This window comes from Bombus terrestris, chromosome 5 (assembly GCF_910591885.1).
Source record: "Bombus terrestris chromosome 5, iyBomTerr1.2, whole genome shotgun sequence".
NCBI classification, from domain to species: domain Eukaryota; kingdom Metazoa; phylum Arthropoda; class Insecta; order Hymenoptera; family Apidae; genus Bombus; species Bombus terrestris.
In genome coordinates this window covers 11,107,917-11,127,965 of record NC_063273.1, presented here as the reverse complement: position 1 = coordinate 11,127,965, position 20,049 = coordinate 11,107,917, and the positions used below count along the sequence as shown (strand labels likewise).

Below are 20,049 nucleotides of genomic sequence, written 5' to 3'. Positions count from 1 at the left end.
TCTTTCTTCGACTACGTTTCATAATTATTTACCTTTACTTGAAAAAAACGGGGTTATGTAAACTTTGTAGATGTAATCTATCGTTTGATGTTTAATGGATACAAGGAGATTAGATTGCGTTTATTATAGTAACGCAAACACGGCACGTGGCGCGGTTAAAATAACATTACTCTATATTGGTTGGATAACCATGCAATTCATGCTTCAATCCGTGACTTTTACTGTAAATCATGCATATGTTTCCTGCATATTGCATCGTAATCCTATTATGGTACGGTTGTAATTCAGGGACCAATTGTCGAACCCAATAAAGCGTAAAAAAGGGAGGGTGATAAATCTTAATTCAACTGATAATTTATTATAGAATTGATTGTATACATATATTTAATTCGTGTACATTTCATTTTTATATTCGAAAGAATCTTTCTATTCTATTTCATATTATGTTACAGTAGAGCTACAAAATTGTAACACGTAAAATGAAGACAGAATAGAAAATCAAAGCACGCATGCATCCCTAATGAACTTTACATTTTGTTACCTTTCGACGAAGTATGTAAAAAAAAAGAAGTAGTAAATTAACTACGTTTGTTTACAGGAACAGAAATTGGCCTTGCTATTTTTTGCACTGTCGGTGCAAAATGTGAAAAAGGCGCAGGCTCGATTGGAACACATGATTGTATTTCCTAGTTTTATACTACTGTTCGTTCGACCCGTCGGTTGTTTGAGGAACGTGACTAGTGAGCAATCTGATTTTAGCAATTTTCGAAATGTTTGCTCAATAGGATTCAACTGCTGTGCAGAATTAGCAAAAGTTCCTACCGCGTGCATTTTAATTTATAATAATACTCACAGGAAATTCTGATTCTCGGAAGAATTAGTTAAGTTAGTTACATAAAATAAAAGAAATTTAGTTACAAACCCCGCGTTTTTATTTAATTAAACTTATTCTACGCGCTTATTCTATTTAATTAAACTTATTCTAGAGTGAGATTTTCGTTGACAAAAAATAACTATTAAGACATTAAAATTTTTCAAAATTTTTGTGTCAATTTTTCATCATTTTTAATTCAATTATTCAGTAATTTGTATTCTAAAAATTTCTCATCACTTTTAACTCACATTTATTTATTCACTGAACTTTATACTTTCACTCTTCGAATGAACATATTCTTTATGTTATAAACAATACAATTTACAATCTTTCCCAACATGAGAAAATCCTATAAGATTTGAATTTAATTAACAAACGAGAATTCAAAATGGTAAGAGATATACATGTCAGAAATGAAGATTTTCAATAAAAACAATAAATCTATTTGTTTTCTTCACCACGTATATAATCTACCACTTAAACGGTATTGATTTTCGGCGTTCACCATCTTTACAGAATTATCTAAAGAATAAATTAATGTTTATAATTATTAATTATCGTAATTATTATAAATTAATGTTAATAACATTTATTTCCATTATTTAAATTTATTGTATTTATTTCTATATTAGGCTTTCACTTTTTGTAAACACAATCTAATTAGCTCATATACAGACCTACAGATAGACCTACATGCTCAAATAACTTATTCTATCACTTACAACATTTTTCATCGTGAATTTCCACATGGAATTTATATCCGTTTGACCATTTCTACTAAAAAATGTTTTTGCTATTTACATTGTTTACTATATCGTTTCATTAATAAAACTAAAACTAAAAGAAGATTGAAGCAGCTCTCACCTGTGTGGTTGAGTTTCTCCTGGTATTTTGGCGTAGATCAAAGGCGAGAGACCGACAATGATCGCGTAGATCCAGAACACGGCGATGTACTTCTCGATGCTGCTGTGAGTGATGATGTTCTTGTACCTGAGGGGCTGCGCAAGCGACGTCAACCGGTCTACAGCGATTGCCACAGTCACCAGCACGCTCACGCTGCACAGTGCAATCACGATGCAGTATGGTACGATGCACAACGTGGAAACGCCATTTTCCGGCAGCCCAGATAACTCTAGATGCATCCCAAAGGGCATGAACACACCGACCTGCGTGCAAGTAATATCCGATTTGCATATGCTGGATGATTAGAAGCGAGAATCATCTCTACGACCTCTTTGGAATTTACTCTATAAACAACAGACATTGGGCAAAATGAAAGTTTTATAATAAACGTACGTATGTTTCCAAGCGTTCCTTAACGTTTACGCTTGCAGTTCGTGTAGAACGTAAAATTAAACAGAGTTCAAAGCCATTTTCAGTAGTAATATTGCGAACATTCTCTAAAGAGGAATTATTCAGAGAGGGCGAGTTGCTGTATATTGGGGTATTATAACGGAGTGTGCTTTAAGTCATTAGTAGCAGGTGACAACGTATACGTGGTCTGTTTCCAGGTTGAATTGTTCAAAACAAACTATTTCGATGTAGGATCAGATTGTAAGATCACGTCCGTTTCGATATAGTCTATGATTAAGTATAAGAGAAGGTGTCGTATTGATAAAGGTTTATTATGTTGAGCCAGACTGATTTGAATTTTTTATGAACCATCCATGATAACGTTTAATTATCACGATTTATGTTTATGTTGTCTGTGTTCGATTTATTATATCATATAAATTATTTGTATTTATGGTATACATAAAATATAAAGGAGTTTGATTGATTAATTTTGGGTAGCCCTGTATACTAAAAGTGAAACGTGTCAACATCAATCGCGGCAGAAGGACTATCGTACGAGTTGCAGAGGAGATAGAATCCTCGCCTCGTCCCGTTTTCTGATTGATTAGCTGACTAATTAAAATATCCCGTTAGACGATCAATCTCGAGAAACAATGAGCCACTTCAATGTTGATATCTCCTTTGAAATGGATTCTAATAAAAGCCCAGTATTGACAATATTAATTTATAATTCTTTACATTCTATTTTTAACTTGATTAAGACATTTAATTTAATTAATTTATTATTGAATAACATTATTTTATCGACAATATTTGAATACTACAGGCGAAGAACATAAGTCAAATTTCCTGTTTTTTGTCAAAATTCAGTATGTCGTCAATAAATTCTACATCGAAGCTATTTTCTTATTTAATTTGGGGATTAAATGTGCTTTTTTGTTACCATTCTGAACACTAAAAAAGTACCAAGAATATTAATTGTATAAATTAATCTCCCTTAAGACATTGTGAGTTTATCACCTATTTTCAAAAAAATTAATATTTGTTTTCAGCTAATAAGTGACAAAAGCAAAGAAAACTGTGTGATCGTCAACTACGTCATATTAAAATTCTTTTGTTTAATTAGAGGGTGATATTAAAATTAAAAACTAAAAAAAAGATATACCTGTCATGTTTTTTCTGCTATGATTTCTATTTACTAGAGAAAGAAGGATAAAAAACTAGACTAATTCAATACATCGATGTCGATCACGTCTCAATGGTTGCCATAGTTCAAATTACTTGATGGCTTACCCCAAAGTCACTGACGGCCAAAGAGACTAGTAGGTAATTGGATGCAGTCCGTAACCTTTTGTACCTATAGAAGGCGGCCAGGATAATGGAGTTCCCGACGACGGTGATCGGTGATAAAATGTAGACTATCGACATCGCCAAAACCACCGAAACGGGATTGACGTCCAGCCGTGTATCGATCTTGGTAACCGTCGGTATAAGAGCGGTCGTCAATTCCCCGGAAACGGTGGACGGCAGCGGGTCCGTGGCGGGCGTTGACATTGTAATTTAAAAGCTTTCCGCGCGTTTCCCTTCGGCTCTGCGTCTTCAAGTGAGATTCCGCTCGTAAACGTGTCTCTCGTAGAATGACATGATGTAATCACCAGATCACGTTGATGAAAATTTCGTGAAAATCTTTAATTGCCCGATAATAACCTCGTACTTCCGGCGTATCGCTCGATGCGGAAGCCTTCTAAAAATTTTATCGAATATTATTTTATCGAAGAGTTCTTTTCTACCCCTAGGGTCATTGACATTTAAATTGAGAACACTATCGGCGCAAAGAGTCAGGACATTTTTTAATTTCTAACAAAATGTAACCTAATGATCAGACTGCGGTTATTTTTGCACCTTCAAATTTTCTATGAATGCATAAAAATTCACAGTTTGCTAATGGCAAAGTTATTTATGTTTCGCTTCCACATACTAACTTGTTAATATGTTATTATGTTATCTATAAATTTAGGTTTGTAATTAAAAATCTAAAATTCGTAATTTAAAAAGACAGTTGTAATTAAAGAAAAACGAAGAGGAAGGAATTCTTCTATTTGAGCCATATTGGAACCAAACTGGTCAACTATCTATCTATCTTTCTTAGGAATTAAATACTAATTATGTATTCTAGAAGTAAGATAATAAATGTTTCAGAAAGTGATGTTAATAGGTTTGGTTAAGCTTCAAAGTGGGTTACTTATCTTCGCTATAAAAGAGTTCTTGCAAAAATTCTCATTTCTATATTATAAACGTGATATTTTACACTTGGAAGTTGTTTCGTTCTCGAGATAAAAGAGTAACGATCAATTTTACTAACCTTTTGTGCTTTTACAGGAATCGTCCGGTGCCATTGTAAAAGTTTGACATCCGCCACTAAAGGAGAAACGTCGTTATTTCAAATCGTTTGATTTAGGGTCCTGGCGATAAATTCCTCATGAAATCAGCATCGGTTTGGGACTACGTTTCGCATCGGAAATGGAGGCCGGAAATCGCTCGATTTGGGTAATGTACAACCTTGGCCCGTTTTCTTTTCACACCGTTTGGCCTCAACTTTTACGACTTGCGCGACATCACCTTTGCCTCGAACTTCCTGAAGACAAACATCCGCATTCTGTCACACAATTGCCTTATATTATCGAATGTTTTTTTTACGGTTCGTGAAACGTCGTTTGCTTAATAAGTATCAGATACGTACGGTTACGTGCAACAATTATAGATACAGTACGTATATTTATCGTGTTTTTAGGACACGTTACATATATGAAAGGATTACTTCGTAAAATGTTTTGTAGCCATTGTATAATATCATGCGTAATGACTAGTTTGCGGATGTTTATGTATATTTGGAAAATTCAAGAATGGAGAAACCTACAGAATGTATAGAATATGCAAAAGTATATAAAATATTCAAAGTAGAGGACTTATTATAATATTGTATTTGGTACATGGACCAAATTTTTATCTAGGTACAATTTCTTTAGTTATGTTTATACAAACATAAAAATGCATAAACATCCGCAGTCTACTATTGGTTGTTGAAGAAAGAGAAAACGATAATAAAATTGAGAAAGAAAAAAGTAATTTCCGTATTCCTCCAATACTTGATTATAGTAAAATGTGTAACACAAAACTCGTAGAAATAGAGGTAAACAGCAATGTTCATTGTATTCGAAGAATAAAATTGGCTTGTTGGGTACATTAAATCGAGCTTGGAAGAAGCTCTAGCAAATACGAACAGCATCGATCAATCGGAAAATTCTTTTATTTGATTCTCGGTTCTTTAACGTTACAGATAACTTGGAAACTTTTATCCGCTCACGTTTTGTATATTCGTTGGATGTTTTATCAATCGATTATATTTTACATCTCGGTCCTCGGATAATCGTAATAAATGTGTAGTCCTTTAGAATCTTTGAGTTCAAAACACAAAAACCGTGATTTTTCACCTCGTTGAAAGGAAATACGCGATCGTGAATAAATTGTTTTCAACGAATAAAATTATCGTTCCACTAACCTAAATTTCATTATTTTGTCTCGATGGACAAATGGACGGAAGCACTTTCACAGCTCTGATATTTCCGCACATATATACTATTGATTGCTTATAAGTAGTATTATTAAATATTAAATTGCATTTCTTATAAATATTCGGATACTCTCGTTGATTTGAAAGAAAAGAAATGGTTGTCAGTTCGCTTAGAATGATTAAATTAACTAAAATAACAATGAGTAAAAGTTATTATTTATAATATTTTTTATAAAAAAAGTGACAAACTGTAAATTGAAATTACTTATTGAAAAACTTAAATATCATTGTCTCAATAATTATCGCAGTCCTTCTGTTTATCTGAAAGAAGTTTCTATATCTGACAGAACATACCACTCTTAGAAATTAAATTATCTGGGCGTAGAAAGCTTTCAAAAATATCAAAATGGTTCTACAATTTTTAAATATGATTTTATAATATTTTATTTCAGATGCAAATTATATTATTTTCTAAAGCTTAATTTTTTATCATATTGTAATATTCTGCCATACATAGCTGTAGCAATAATAAATAATAAAATCAATACAAGTTCTTTCATCCGTAATTTTCTAATTAAATTACACCGCATCGAACGTGAGAGAGTATCTACATTCTTTTTATAAAAGATAAATAGAGGTTCCTTGCTATTGTTAACTCTTATGATACGATTCTTTATTGTGACAATATACATTGTTTATTTATCAAACCAATGTACACTGTTCGTTAAAAATCATAAGTTCCAATTCCGTCGACTTTTGAAGTCCTTGGAACAATTATGTGCGATAGCATACATACATACAAACGACAATTGTTTTAGCCAGCTTTTGAACATTAAACGTACTCTGTTGAGTTATAATCACACTATTGCTTAAAAATTATAAGTGTCTTGAATTTAAATTCAAATTAATTATTCAAATTACTATTATTGAATTAAATATTCAAACAATATCCACCAACTATCTTTCACTGAGCAGTAGTGTACGTATACAGACGAAAAACATATTTAGTCAGTACTTGAACATAAAGCATACACTGTTAGGTGCGGATGATACGAATGGAACAAATCCTGTCCAGCGTTGAAGAAAGGCAAACCTCATGTACACGGGCCGGAGTAGATTATATTCGACTGCACGTTTTCCATTATCTGAAATTTGAAATTCGGATATGGATGGTGTTAACGCTTTCAGAAACAAATGACCAGCAACGGGTTAACCTCTCGAACCTCGAGCGAGAGAAAGAACTATTTAAGCTCATCAAAATCACCGTATAAGAGCGATTCAACGCGTTTCTTCTCGTGCACAGCCATTTCTTTCCCTGTATCCGCGACGATGGAAACGTTTAATGAATTCAGTCGAGTGAAATCGGATTTCCAGATGGGGCTGTTGTCCATTACTGGTATTTTCTCGGCGCTAGGACATTGTAATTATGTCGAGTATGATGTTCTTGGATGCTTTAACGCGATTTTACGGTTATAGCGTGCTATTTAATTGATCGAGTACTCGCTTGGGAATATAATGCGTTTGTCAAGGGATCGCTGATTCCGCAATCGCCATGCCTATGCACGATGTAATGATAAATGAAACGTAAATGAATTATGGGTGTGAATTTCAGAGACAGATGGTATTTAGGAAAATCAATAGAGCAGAGTTAGGAATCTCTGAAGGTTTATAGTGGTTAAAAGGTTAAATTACTTTTTCGAGTTCTATATTATATTTACAACCGACCTTATACAATCAATCGATAAATATGATCAATGCGAGAGTTAGATTAATTTTAATTTCTGTAAATATAAATGTAATATAATTCGTACCTAAAGTACGTGTCGTAATATTTAATAGATAAAACGAATCTCTATTAGATTTTATTTTTTTAACCTTTCATATCCGAAATACTTCTAATGATACTATGTTCATAAAATTATCAATTCATCAAAATTTCATTCAAAAATTCATCATCACATACGAATTTGCACAAATATCCGCAATCTAATAATTAAATCGATGGTAAATGGCAATTATACTTAAATTTTGACTGTAAAATCCATTTCATTATAACGCTTTTCATTGCATTTTATTTTAGTCGAGTCATTAATTCATTTTATTCTATAATTCTGATATTATGTAATATTGTCATGCTGAATATGTTTAGTAAATAATAAAAAAAACAATGTAATAATCGGTACAACTTTTGCGGGATTTGTAGGTCATGAATACATATTTATCGAAACTAACTCTACTTCGTAAATCGTCGGTAGTTGGTTATTCGTTTCGGTTCTAGCTCAATTTCAACCCTTCTCTAGCTCGACCACTTGCAATTTAAAGCCTTTCACTTTGATGTTTAGTCGCGAAGTTGAAATTACTTTTCCAGAACTTGTTAAGCCAACATTGACGTTCTTTAATATTCAACATGTTTCTGTAAACTTTGCTTATTCTCTAACGGGACATCTTCTTTTATTTGTCTAATAGCGTAACTATTATTTTAAAACAGGACAACTGAATGAACAAATGGACCATTGTATAAAAAAATATTAGTCATATCTATACTTATTTATACAAAACGTCAATTGTTTCGAAATTCTTGAAAAAATTTCCCCAAACGCAACCTAATATAACTTTTTCTGATATAGATACCATACATATAACTAATCATTTGGAGATGATAAGGGTAGTACACGAACAACAGGTTACTCGTCTACTTCGATCGTATGTACGGTGTTTTTTCTCCTGGCTTTCTAAATTATTTTTTCATACATCGTAAGGCAGCTTCAGTGGGCATTACATGGAAGGTTCAAGGTCGTCTAATCATTGGAACAGCTCTTCGTCGAACAAAATGGATTTTGATGCTCGGATCGTTTGCTTATCAATCTTGCATGAAAATAGCAAATTTCATAAAACGAAGAATCGATTGAACTCCTTTGGTTTCCACCTTAAAGATTCTGGCTTTTTAATTCATTTTAATGAAACTATCCTTCTAAGGAAATGTAATTGATCATATCCTTAGCACTTTAAATATACTTCGAGCAGGGTAAGTAACATAATCTTGCGCAAAGATATTTCGAGTCGGGCTATTTTGGAAGATTATTGTTGTTGCTGCATAATTGTAATCGTTTTATTCAATGTTAATTGTTAATTAGGTATTAATACTTGCGTTAGTACTAAAGAGAAATTAAACTGAAAGATATATGGAAAACCCAGATTTTGTCAAAATACTTTACAAAATATTATTCAGATAGTAAAAAATGTACCGTGATAGATATATAAAATTCCCATGAAAAATTGTGGATTAGTTATTTCAATCACTCTGACAGTTGTAATAAAGTGTATATGATGATAAAAGAATAATCGTCACGTTGATGCTGTATATCTAGCTATATGCTACTTTAGATAAATATTTTACCAAGTATGGCTGACAACAATAAAGGATGATTCACCAATTTTTACGATGCTATCAGCACTGTACTACCAATACTGGATCTATAACAACTACAATTTCGGTTTCTTCCTCCTATCTTCATTCTTTTTTTTAAATTTTGAGGTATTCAATAATTACCCGATATAGAAATGAATGATATTTTAATGCATAAATCTTGCGGATCGGCTTGTTGCAGTAAATTTTCAATTAAAATGATATCATTATCAGATTCATTTTACTAAAATGATTGACAATAAGACATAAATTCCTATTACTTATAACCTGACATTATTTCAGACTAAAATACTTATTCTCCATTTACTAGTTATTCCTCGATATATATAACACAAGCTTTGAAATTTTTCAATAATTGTGAAACCAAATATATCTCTCTTATCACGTAAAGTATTCAGGTTTCAGCTTATTATGCAATACTTTTAAAGCTTGCGCGGATACATATTATATAAAATATAAATTCACAGGAGGAAGAGACATCATCGCTATAAATACTCACTTACAAAGGAAAACCAATTCTGAAAATACTAACAATTTCCGGGAAAATCCATTATACCGTAGCGTCGTGTAGACTGATATCTTTGAGACTGATGACTTTTTAATATCGTCCTAACGTCACGACTATCCTTCATAAGAATATCAAAGGAAATCTACGCTTCGGCGGCCACGTTAATGCGTTCTGTCACGTCGTTCGGTTTTGTAGCTTTCTCTCATCTATGATGAGAGAATTTGATATTTTTTAATGTCATATCAACAACGCGTTTCCTCTTTCTGCTTCGTAAAAGACGCGCAAATTTTTGTCCATCTTATAGAGCCCTATTCGCATTCCATGACACGAAAATCTCAATGATAGAGATTGTTTTTTCGTTTCTTCCATTTTCGTCGGTCAGTACGATAGACGTAGCCGATTATTCAATCCAGTGGACTATACAACTTGAGCATAAATAAAGCTGATGCCTTTTTCATCGAGGACAGGTTTGTATTAGTCAGAGCTTCATTTAAAGTGGAAAATTTCTGTCTGTCACGATACTAACGAATAAATATTATATATAAAATATATTTTATATAAAATATTATACATAAAATAAAGGGGATCAGTTTCTTTAAGAGCCCTAATATCTAGGGACATATTGTGTCTATTATATAAAACATTTTGAAATTTCATTAGCACTGTTATAAAACACGACTACCGTGAGTACTCTAGTATAATTTGAAACCAATATGAAAATTTATGTGGAAGTTACAAAACATTTGCTGCAAATATATATTTAATTTTAAACATACCTGTACCATAAAACACCTGTTTTAAACATATAATAAGTGTTAAAAATGAGAGTAATAGAACAGTCTAGATTGCTTCATCATCGCGTATTTTCTTGCCCATTGTCATCGCAATTTTCGTCCCTTTTTCAGCTTGATCGCCTTTTATGCGTTACTAAAGCGTCAGCCGGATTCAATCATCGGAATCAAAAACGAATTTCTTCGCTGAGGATGACTAATAGTACAAGAGAATTAGTGTGGATATCGTTTTTTCTTATCTGAATTTTTGATTCACAGCGAAGAAATCGTTCCGATTTTCGATATAACTGACTCTTGATGGGGAACGTTTGATAATCAACTTTGTGATTGAACATCCAATTCAGTCACTAGCTGATCCTAACGACGATCGTTTTCTTTTTCTCTCCTTTTCATTGCCGGCGCCTTTTCCTTCTTTACGGCGTGGTTACAGCCCAGAGAATTCTGAAAACGAGATTACCGCAAAGCGTTGCAGAGGAGTATTATGTCGATTACTTTTTTCCCCCTCGAATTTCGTCTCTGTTATATATTAAACGTTGAAATTAATTTTTCGTTGAAAGTTATGTGTTTGTTTCATATGATGATTTAAGTCCTTATATAAACTGCTCTTTAGTAGAATTGTTTCCTAGTCATTTAATATAGTATATAATAAGAATAAGAGTAAAAGAAAATTTAGGAGACAAGCCTTACAAAAAAGGAACATAATTTTAGGAAAGGGAATTGTAATTGACAAGGGCAATGAGTAGGTATGATATATAGAACTCAGAATGGAAGATTGTTACATGGTAAAAAATATTTAGTATGGTAGTCACTAATACACGTATACACAGGTATCAATTTTAAAATTTTTCTCAATATATTTTTTTGTAATTACATTATATCCGATATTTTTGGCATAACGAAGTGGAAAATGTAATGTAAGAAATAAAAGAACACAGTCCTTTTCATGTGAAAAATGTATTTTTTAATAAATATAAAAGTTTTAAAAGTTTAGTTATGTATTAAATAAACTTTAAAAAGTATGAGACAATATATATATAATTCAATATTATACTGTTTACAATAAAATCTTTCTTCATATCTGCGTTTCATATTGATTGTTAGATAATTAACTGGAAATACTGACGTTGAATTTCTCTTTCGAAATTATTATTATTGTTTTATTAATATGTATAACGAGAAATATATAAAATTCAAGGGGCAGATGTATCATCATAAAATGTTACATGTGTCGGTGTAAAAGTTTATAAATTGTTGTTTACGTTTACTAATGAATTAAAATTTATATTATATTAATAAAATTTATTTATACGCCACGCATTTTTTCTTTACATAGAAACCCATCGTAAGCAGAATTTATATGGTTCTCTTTAGCCTTCTCTTTCTCTTTGTCAAATAAATGTGTCGGACGATTAATTATCTCTCGGTGATTCTATTATGAGTCTCCAAGTTTGTTTCAGCGATAACTTTGTCCTAATTTCCAGAAGTATCGTTCCTCGCTACGACTCTTTCGTATCTTCGAGCAATAATTCGCGCAGCGTGCAAGTTATTCATTTTGTAATCAAAAGCAAAGAAACCTTGCCTTCACAATGTATAAATACCCAGAGGTATTCTCCGAAAACTGCATCTTTACGCTCTTGCATTATTAGCACACAGTTGACATCTCTGATATTGGTGTTCGCGTTAGAAATTCAAATTGTCTTCTATCTTCTCTGTTATTTGTAGTGTGGAACCGTGTATTGAGATATACATTTTCATTGTAACGATTTTGTATTCGTTTTCTCGAATTCCACAAATATTATTCGTAATTAAATTCATTAAGGGAAATTTGTATTATTTTCGTTTATAAACGAGGCTATGGTCGATCATCCCGTCCTCTAAATCCGGTCGTTCGAATTAATTTTCCCTGCATTTCCATTGCAGCTGTCGTTATTCTAAAGTTTAAAGGGAAGCATACAATTTCAATTACAAAGGTCCGAAGTATCGGTTTGGACTGAAACGAGCCCATGAAAACAGCACGTCTATTAAATTTCAAGAGAAACGACTGACATGTAACCGGGACTCGATTAACCGATGAAAGCAATTCCGCTTTGTGTTAGGGGGTACGAATCGGTGAAATGGCAGCGTCGTATGGCGATATTGCACAATTACGTAAACGTAGCTATGATGTGAGTTCGTGATGGTGCATATTATACATGTAATTTATCCTGAGAGGTGAATACGAGGTGAATCAGATATACATCGAATATGTCACTGATCGAAAATTTGTATGCCTAAGTCTACGAATGAATTGTATTCTGACGAATGTTGTTCTGACAAACATGACAGAACAATCAAATAAATGTAGTATCTTGAATAATGGGCCTTAGAGTAAGGACAAGTAATGCTGTTTTATTTGGAGTTAAGTTTTAGTTTAACAAGCAATACTTAATACAACAAGCTGTTTACATTATTGTCGTACGTCTTATCATACTCGGCTCTCAACTTCCCGATTCATACTTTTCGGCTCCTCCACTCACACTTTCTGCGGCTTCTGCACTCACTCTCTTTGACTTCTCAACTGACTCTACGACTTCTCAACTAACACTGACTGTTCTCGCATCCCTCTGTCTTTTTTTCGCCCCACCACACATGTGTTCCGCAAACACCCGTGGCTAGGATCACGTAGGCCTTTTCTATGAAATTATTCCATTGAAGGACCGACGACACATTGATGGACCCGACGACGCCTCGGTTCTTGCGACATTGTTTATGGTTCGACAGATATCTTAGGCTTTTTTGTCCACGATACTACATACATAACAGAACAAAATAATGTATATGGGATGTTAGGAAACATGTGTGAGCTAATTTATTAAGTTGTACCATTATTAGTGTATTTCTAATGCTAAATTAAATTTTTTCTCTCTTGTGAAATAAATCTCAAACCACACTTTTGTATACACAAAAACACTATGAGATCTCTCATTGTCATAATGTCTCGAATCACATATTATAAATGCCGCCTATTTTCTTTTTTAATACTCTGTACAGATTCTTGTCCGTGTGGTGGCAATATGTGTCCTTACAAAATTAGATATATTGTAAATCATCAACAAAATTATAATAAATGTGGTCGGTGGAAATAAAATAGACGAGGAAAAATAAATTTCTTTAAAGTATGAAAATAGATAAGTATTCGTGGAATTTAAAAGAGAAGATGTGTCACAGTCAACAGTTACACATGACTAAATTTAATAAAAGTAAGGAGTTCAGTGTAGTAATTTATATGAACTAAACACGCCAATTAAGAATGAAATAAGCTGAAATTCATTTGAGAGTCGAACAAGCTCTGAAGGTTGTGTAATTTCGTACTAACGAGTGAGATTTATTCGTAAATGAACAGCGGCGAACGAAAATGTACCGTATTCGGTTAATTCAATATCATGCGAATCGAATGCGATTGCGGAGGTTGTAATTATTATTGAATCGTGATGCTATGTCAAGACTTTAGGAAATATTCGCTTCCTAGATATTTTTATCGGTATCCAATTTTAGTCGCTACATACAATTTTTTTATATGAAACTATGGTTAATTATAGCTGTACAGTGTTTTACTAAAAATTACATATTGCATATTTAAATATGTTAATTTTATTTTCGAATTTCTGTATACTAACCTTGCTTGTATTTCAATGAAAAAAAAACTTGAAGTTTCAAGAAAAATCTGAATTAAAATTTCAATTAAAATTGAAATGAAAAGTCACGTATCTCATTAACGATTCTTTCATATTTGCCTCTTTAAGAAATTGTTTACGATAGAAAAACGCGATTGAATCGGAGTTGATCTGAAAAACGTAGCAGTCTTGCATCACTTTTTACTATCTTTTATGCATTTGTAATTGTTATATTGATGATTGCGATTTAAATCGCACCAGCCTTGATGGCGTTTGATGTGTGCTGATGAAGAACCACTCTCATTTGACGGAGCTGTCCAGTAATCTTGTCTAATGTTACACGTAACTATTCTGTGTAAACTACCTTGCGTAAGTGTTCTAATAGTTCGATTTATGAGTGATTTTAATCTACCAAAGTTCAACTATTCAAGTCGTTATGACTGCTTGGAATGTTCGATAGGGTCTAAAGACGAAGAGGCGATAAAAATGCGCTTTAGCTTTGACTCCTCCCTTCTACAGCCAATTTCAGGAGGCTGGGAGTCGCGAGTAAGCGATGTTGTATTTGGTGGACGGCATTGGCAACGTTGGAGAATTTTCACGGTTTCGCTTGTTCGTAGTCACCGAGCACCGTTACATGTACATTTGGAACAGGAAAAACCGTTGGCCACGAGAACTGAGTTACTGCAAACGCACGTGAACAGCAGGTACTCGGAGACTTGATGGCCAAAGGTCGCCAGTCTAGTACACAATAAAAAATCTTAACGGTAACATTGCCGACTTTTGCCTACAGGTCATGCTTGCCGTAATAGTAATAAATATGCATTAATTGTTTGGACATAACAATACAATCCTTGCTTGTCTAATATAAATAAATAAGTTAATAAAATCATTACTAAATGTATCGTTGTAAATTTATAAAATTTCTCTGAAACGTTATGAAGTGGTCATCTATTGATATTTTCAATGTTAAGCAATAAATACAGAACTATATTAGTATTTCGATGACATGAGTAAAATTAAACAGAAAGTTCGATCCTCTAAATTTAGATATTCTTGTACGTACACGTGTGCACGATACCAAAATAGAGGATCGTACCTATATCCGACGCGTATGATTCCATCTTCTGTTCCATTTATGGCTGACATGCATATTCAGTTTCAGTTTTAACATATCACTAATCAACTTGTCCTTGCACCGGGAATATATAGCTGAGGAATTTGCAATTCATTTTATGCAAGTACCAATTATCCTCCTCTTTTCAATGCGATGATCGGATGACGCTCATAACGTGTTCGAAACAAATTATATTAAGTACGTTAATAGTTCTGTCTCCCGTTTACCGTTATACTAATATGAAATTACACAGATATTCCTTTTGTCGGGAGAATACACGGAAATTCGACGAGCCTACGAATGCATTCACAACTATATAGAAAAAAGTTACAAACGAGTGGTGAACGAAAGACAGTATGTAGCGGCCAATCTGTGTCTATTAGTTTGACAAAGTTTTATAAGAAATTAGATAAGGAGATTAGGATTTCGCTTGCAGTGATCGGTGATAGCTTTTAGTAAACTCTAAGTAGTGTAGGGGCATCACTGGTCAGACGCCGCGTGATATATGATGTACAATGCCTATAAAAAGTATTTAAACAGCATTGTATTTATTATAGCACCTACGTATTAATTAATTGGATCAAGATATATCATATTTCGTATTATTCAGTAGTATTTTCATATGATTACCAAAATTTGATACTGTGAAAGTGAAATGTAGGTGTAGCGGCACATGAGCAAATCGAGGGTGACTCATGTTATTGTTTTGCCTCGGCGTATGAACTCTGTTTCGATGTACGAGATTTAAAAGTAAACAAACTCCGGACAAAATAACATCGCCGCTACGTGTAACCGTCAACCGGAATCGAATTCAAACTTTCCGGTACTCCCCTGACCAGTATAAATAGATGAACATGCTCTCTAGGAGGATTATTAACCAGTATTATTATAGCGGCATTGAGCGAGCGACGATTACGATGTAATATACTAACTCTGTATTCTGTGCTTAGAGCGATTTTCAATATATCCGACTATCATAAGTATTCACTCATCTCGTCATTAAATAGATCAACACGTTTGATATCCACCATATATCCAACATATGATTTATGATCCATAAAATGCAGTAGGAGTACAAAATTATGCACTTGCGTACAATGATGTAAGTAGCCTCAAAGTTATAAATGTAGGTATGTAGGTGTTTTCAGGTTCAATGAACTTCAGAGGTTGACGGAAGTTCGTTGGATGGTTTAGAGTGGTTTTGAAGGTTTTACATAAACCTTCAAGGACCTTTCAGTCATCAATCTCTCTTTCCAGATTTTTAAACTTTCATTTCATTCATTATTCTTTTTCTCTTCCTGTTTTTATTAATGATATTTATTTTCTTTTAGTACTAGAAGATCTTTCATTTTTTAAATTACAGAATGCACGCAAGTGCTTTCAGCAGAATTAATGTTGACTCTTATCATACACCTATTTAATTTCATTGCATTACTCCAATTATAATTATATCTGTTTATATAGTTTATTATAGGTTATTAGCTTTAGTGCTAAATATAAAATGTTAAATGTTACCTTTTAAATTATCTGGAGTAGGAAACATGTCCAGAAAAACTACGTTATTATTGTATTGGAGCTGCTAGGAGTTATTTCCAAATGACGACATTGTTTATGTGACTGGTTGCACTGGCACATGGAAATGCAATTGTGGGAAATCAATAGAGTCAAAGTTTGAATTCAACTTCCGATGTTAATATACGCTATCGGAACACAAAACTTACGTGCAGGGATGCAGCACAGCACGGTTCTAACTGGCAATTCTGAGATCTGTTTAAAACGAAGAAAATTCAGAACAGAGTTTAACCGACAATATTTTGTATTACTTCGTATAATGTTGTAAAGAACAAACGTAAACGAAACCTTAATCTTATAACGTAGAATGAGATTTGAAGAATAAAATTGTCTTTGAAGGATTATAAACTCTTCACAAATATATCTTTATCAAACAATAAATTATTTATTTATTTTTTCTCATTCACACGTTTGTTTATATATTTGGTTTATCGGCTTGCATTTCTGATGTAAACTTTCAATAAAAGGTTCCAAAACCAGTCTTATAAAAATCTTCCAGAAGATCGTTTAATTTTTGTTTATTTCCATTTTCGGTTTCTTTTGTTACATTTTTTGTTTATTTGTTTGCATTCCTCGTTCATTCGTTTACATTTCTAATGTGAACTTTCATTCATCCACAAAAGATATCGAACTATTTCTTAAAATTTTCTATCTTTTAGTCATTTGCAAAGGCTTTGAATCTAACAACTTAACAAAACGTTAAACGACTCTTTTATTTTATCTACTTACACCTACGTAGTTTGTTTATTCAAATTCTTGATTTATTTCCTGCATTTTTTGCATATTAGTCTACATGTCCAATAAGAACATTTAATCGCGTCTGAACAATTTCAAATTATAATTAATATAAAGTTTCCAAGTAATTATATTTTGCCCAATTTCATCTTCTTTGTTTTCTTGTTTGCATTTCTGATTTATTCTTACATTTCTTGAATAGTGATATACGATTTCAAAATATATAAAATGTATAAAATATCGATTTCGAAATATATAAAATTTACGAAATCTCGTTGGATTCTGCAGGTGATTTGAATTCCACGGTAGAGTTAATCGGAGGAGTGTTATTAACGTTAGCTTGATCGAAGTTTCGAGCGTCCAAGGTCGAGTTTATGCCAACTATCTCTATAGATATATTCATAAGATGACTTTCGCTTGAGAAAACTTATCGATGTTGAGAACCAAAAAGCAGCGTTTGCTATGGTTTTAAGCCGCATTTCGACCGCAATGGTCCTTTGACGCGGCTCGAAGCTTCAAGCAGACTCTTCAATATATTACAGAGAAACAGAAACAGCTTGCTTTAATGGATGGTATCCAAGTGTTTCAAGACGAGATCTTAGTTAATTTTGAACGAAGTTTAAGTTAAGCTAGGCTCTAGCCCCGGATTGTTCCGATGTTAGTTCAAATCTGACATTAAGTTGTTGACGTTGAGCTTGTAACCGTCAGTATGAATATTAGGCCGAAGGAATTCGCCTATTGACCTGGATAGCTCAATTGATTAAGCAGCGTGGCGAATAAAGGTATTCCTTGTTTAGACATGAAATTATCCAAATTGTACAGTTTATGTTTATCTAATTATAAAAATCATCTAATTGTGAATATTTAATACAAATACATGTACATACAAATACATTCCTTTCGGATAAAATGATATAATCACTTAAATATAAAGTTATAATTTTAATAATACGAATTAAAATTAACAATTGCTATGTCGTGTGTGCTAAAGAAAGCTAAAAAACGGTTTCAACCACGAAGGATCATTTAAATTACGTTGAGCCGCATTATGAGAACAGCTTCTGGTAATCCCCGCTTTGAATCTACTTTCAGCCCCATCTATAAGTTTATGATGGCTATTAACTTCTTGAAAAGTCGAAATCCAACTAGTGGCGTCGTTTCTTGGAACACGATATTATACATGTATGTACATAATACTAGAAAAGTAATACAAGTACATTTATTCTAATAAAAGTTCACATTAATTTTGATAAAGCAATGTAAAAGCTACGTACCCTTGATAATCGCAAAGAAGAGAGAAAGACCTGGAACCCCTAGTTTGGTAAAATTTGGTAATTCTCATGTTAAAACTATTTTACCCGATTTATTTTTTATAATATTTGTCATGTTCAAAGGACTTATGATCCGATTGGTTACCTTTATATTATTCCTGAATAACGAATCAATAGCAGCTCCCTTCTGCATCGTGCGAGTTATGCCTTCGACCGCATACACATAGGTGCGTAGTGTGCATAAATTTGCATACGTTACGCTCGTGCTGTATACGTCACGCGCACCGTTTACGAAATTGACGTGGAATGTTGACCGATACTTATTTGCTGTACTTAAGAGTTTACTTATTCATGACGGTTAGATGCGATCCGATCCTCTGTCTATTACGGCGGAGAAAGTTTTTTTGCGATCCGTTTTTGTACTTTCACGCATAAAGAGTGAAAGTAAAAGAGATAGGGAGAGCATCCGGTAAATCTTGAATAATGAAAAATTGCGGATAAAGGTTTCTGGACTGGTAGCATCATCGTGTTGTGCTGTTTCCTCTCTTTGTGCATCGCTTTTGCAGCTCAGATGAAAAAGGGAATTGCCCCAGAGCAGAGAGAAATTGTCTTTTCACGCTTGGGTATTTGTAAATGCGAAAAAAATGAATTTAAAATGGCTCGAATCTCAGACCATATGGAAACGTATTTCTGTTGCTTACGCGAGCAAATTGGGTCGATCCATTGGAGTAACTCGCGAAGAACATTAAAAGTATTTGAGATTTCAAGGAATTTTATTTCTTCATCCAGTTATTCTTCGGTTGGATTACGTAAACTGTTATTGGAAAAACATACCTGAATGAAATTTAGTTAGATAATTGCAATATATGATTTTAATTAATGGAATGTCTTTAATTAATGTCATAATTAATTTTATTAGATCATTCTATTTTTTATTTCGCGCTGGTTTCAAATCATAAACTGTACATTACAGACTTCTAGTATACAGCCAGTTCTTATAGTTTTACATTAAATAATACAATTAATCAGTTTGTAATTTTTCAAACATTTTATTGCCAGATTACACGTTAGGCGTTTTATTAACAAACTTGTTCCATCTACGCAAGAGAATTTATTACGACCAGTAACTTGTAACTTAACATTTTTTAATAACAAATTGTAAAATAACTTATAAAATTTCGATACTAATAGTTTAGATGTTCAAGAAATTTCAGAATCAATACGATATTTAAACTGA

The 20,049-nt window shown here is 32.9% G+C and overlaps 1 protein-coding gene across 5 annotated transcripts in view; it reads right to left on the bottom strand.

Annotated features, from left to right (window-relative positions):
• LOC100647897 overlaps window positions 1-20,049 on the bottom strand; it is a 113,076-nt gene that overhangs the window by 7,919 nt on the left and 85,108 nt on the right. For 2 of the 5 annotated variants that reach the window (XM_003395485.4, XM_020863081.2), the window contains 3 exons: window positions 4,533-4,805; window positions 3,464-3,914; window positions 1,739-2,040 (listed from right to left, as the gene is read on the bottom strand). In XM_003395485.4, coding sequence (XP_003395533.2) covers window positions 1,739-2,040; window positions 3,464-3,724 — 563 coding nt within the window. In that variant the 5' untranslated portion in view covers window positions 3,725-3,914; window positions 4,533-4,805. Of the gene's footprint in view, window positions 1-1,596; window positions 1,652-1,738; window positions 2,041-3,463; window positions 3,915-4,532; window positions 4,806-6,773; window positions 6,887-20,049 lie in introns of those variants that run through there. The other 3 variants (XM_048406271.1, XM_048406272.1, XM_048406273.1) reach the window with 3 other exon arrangements.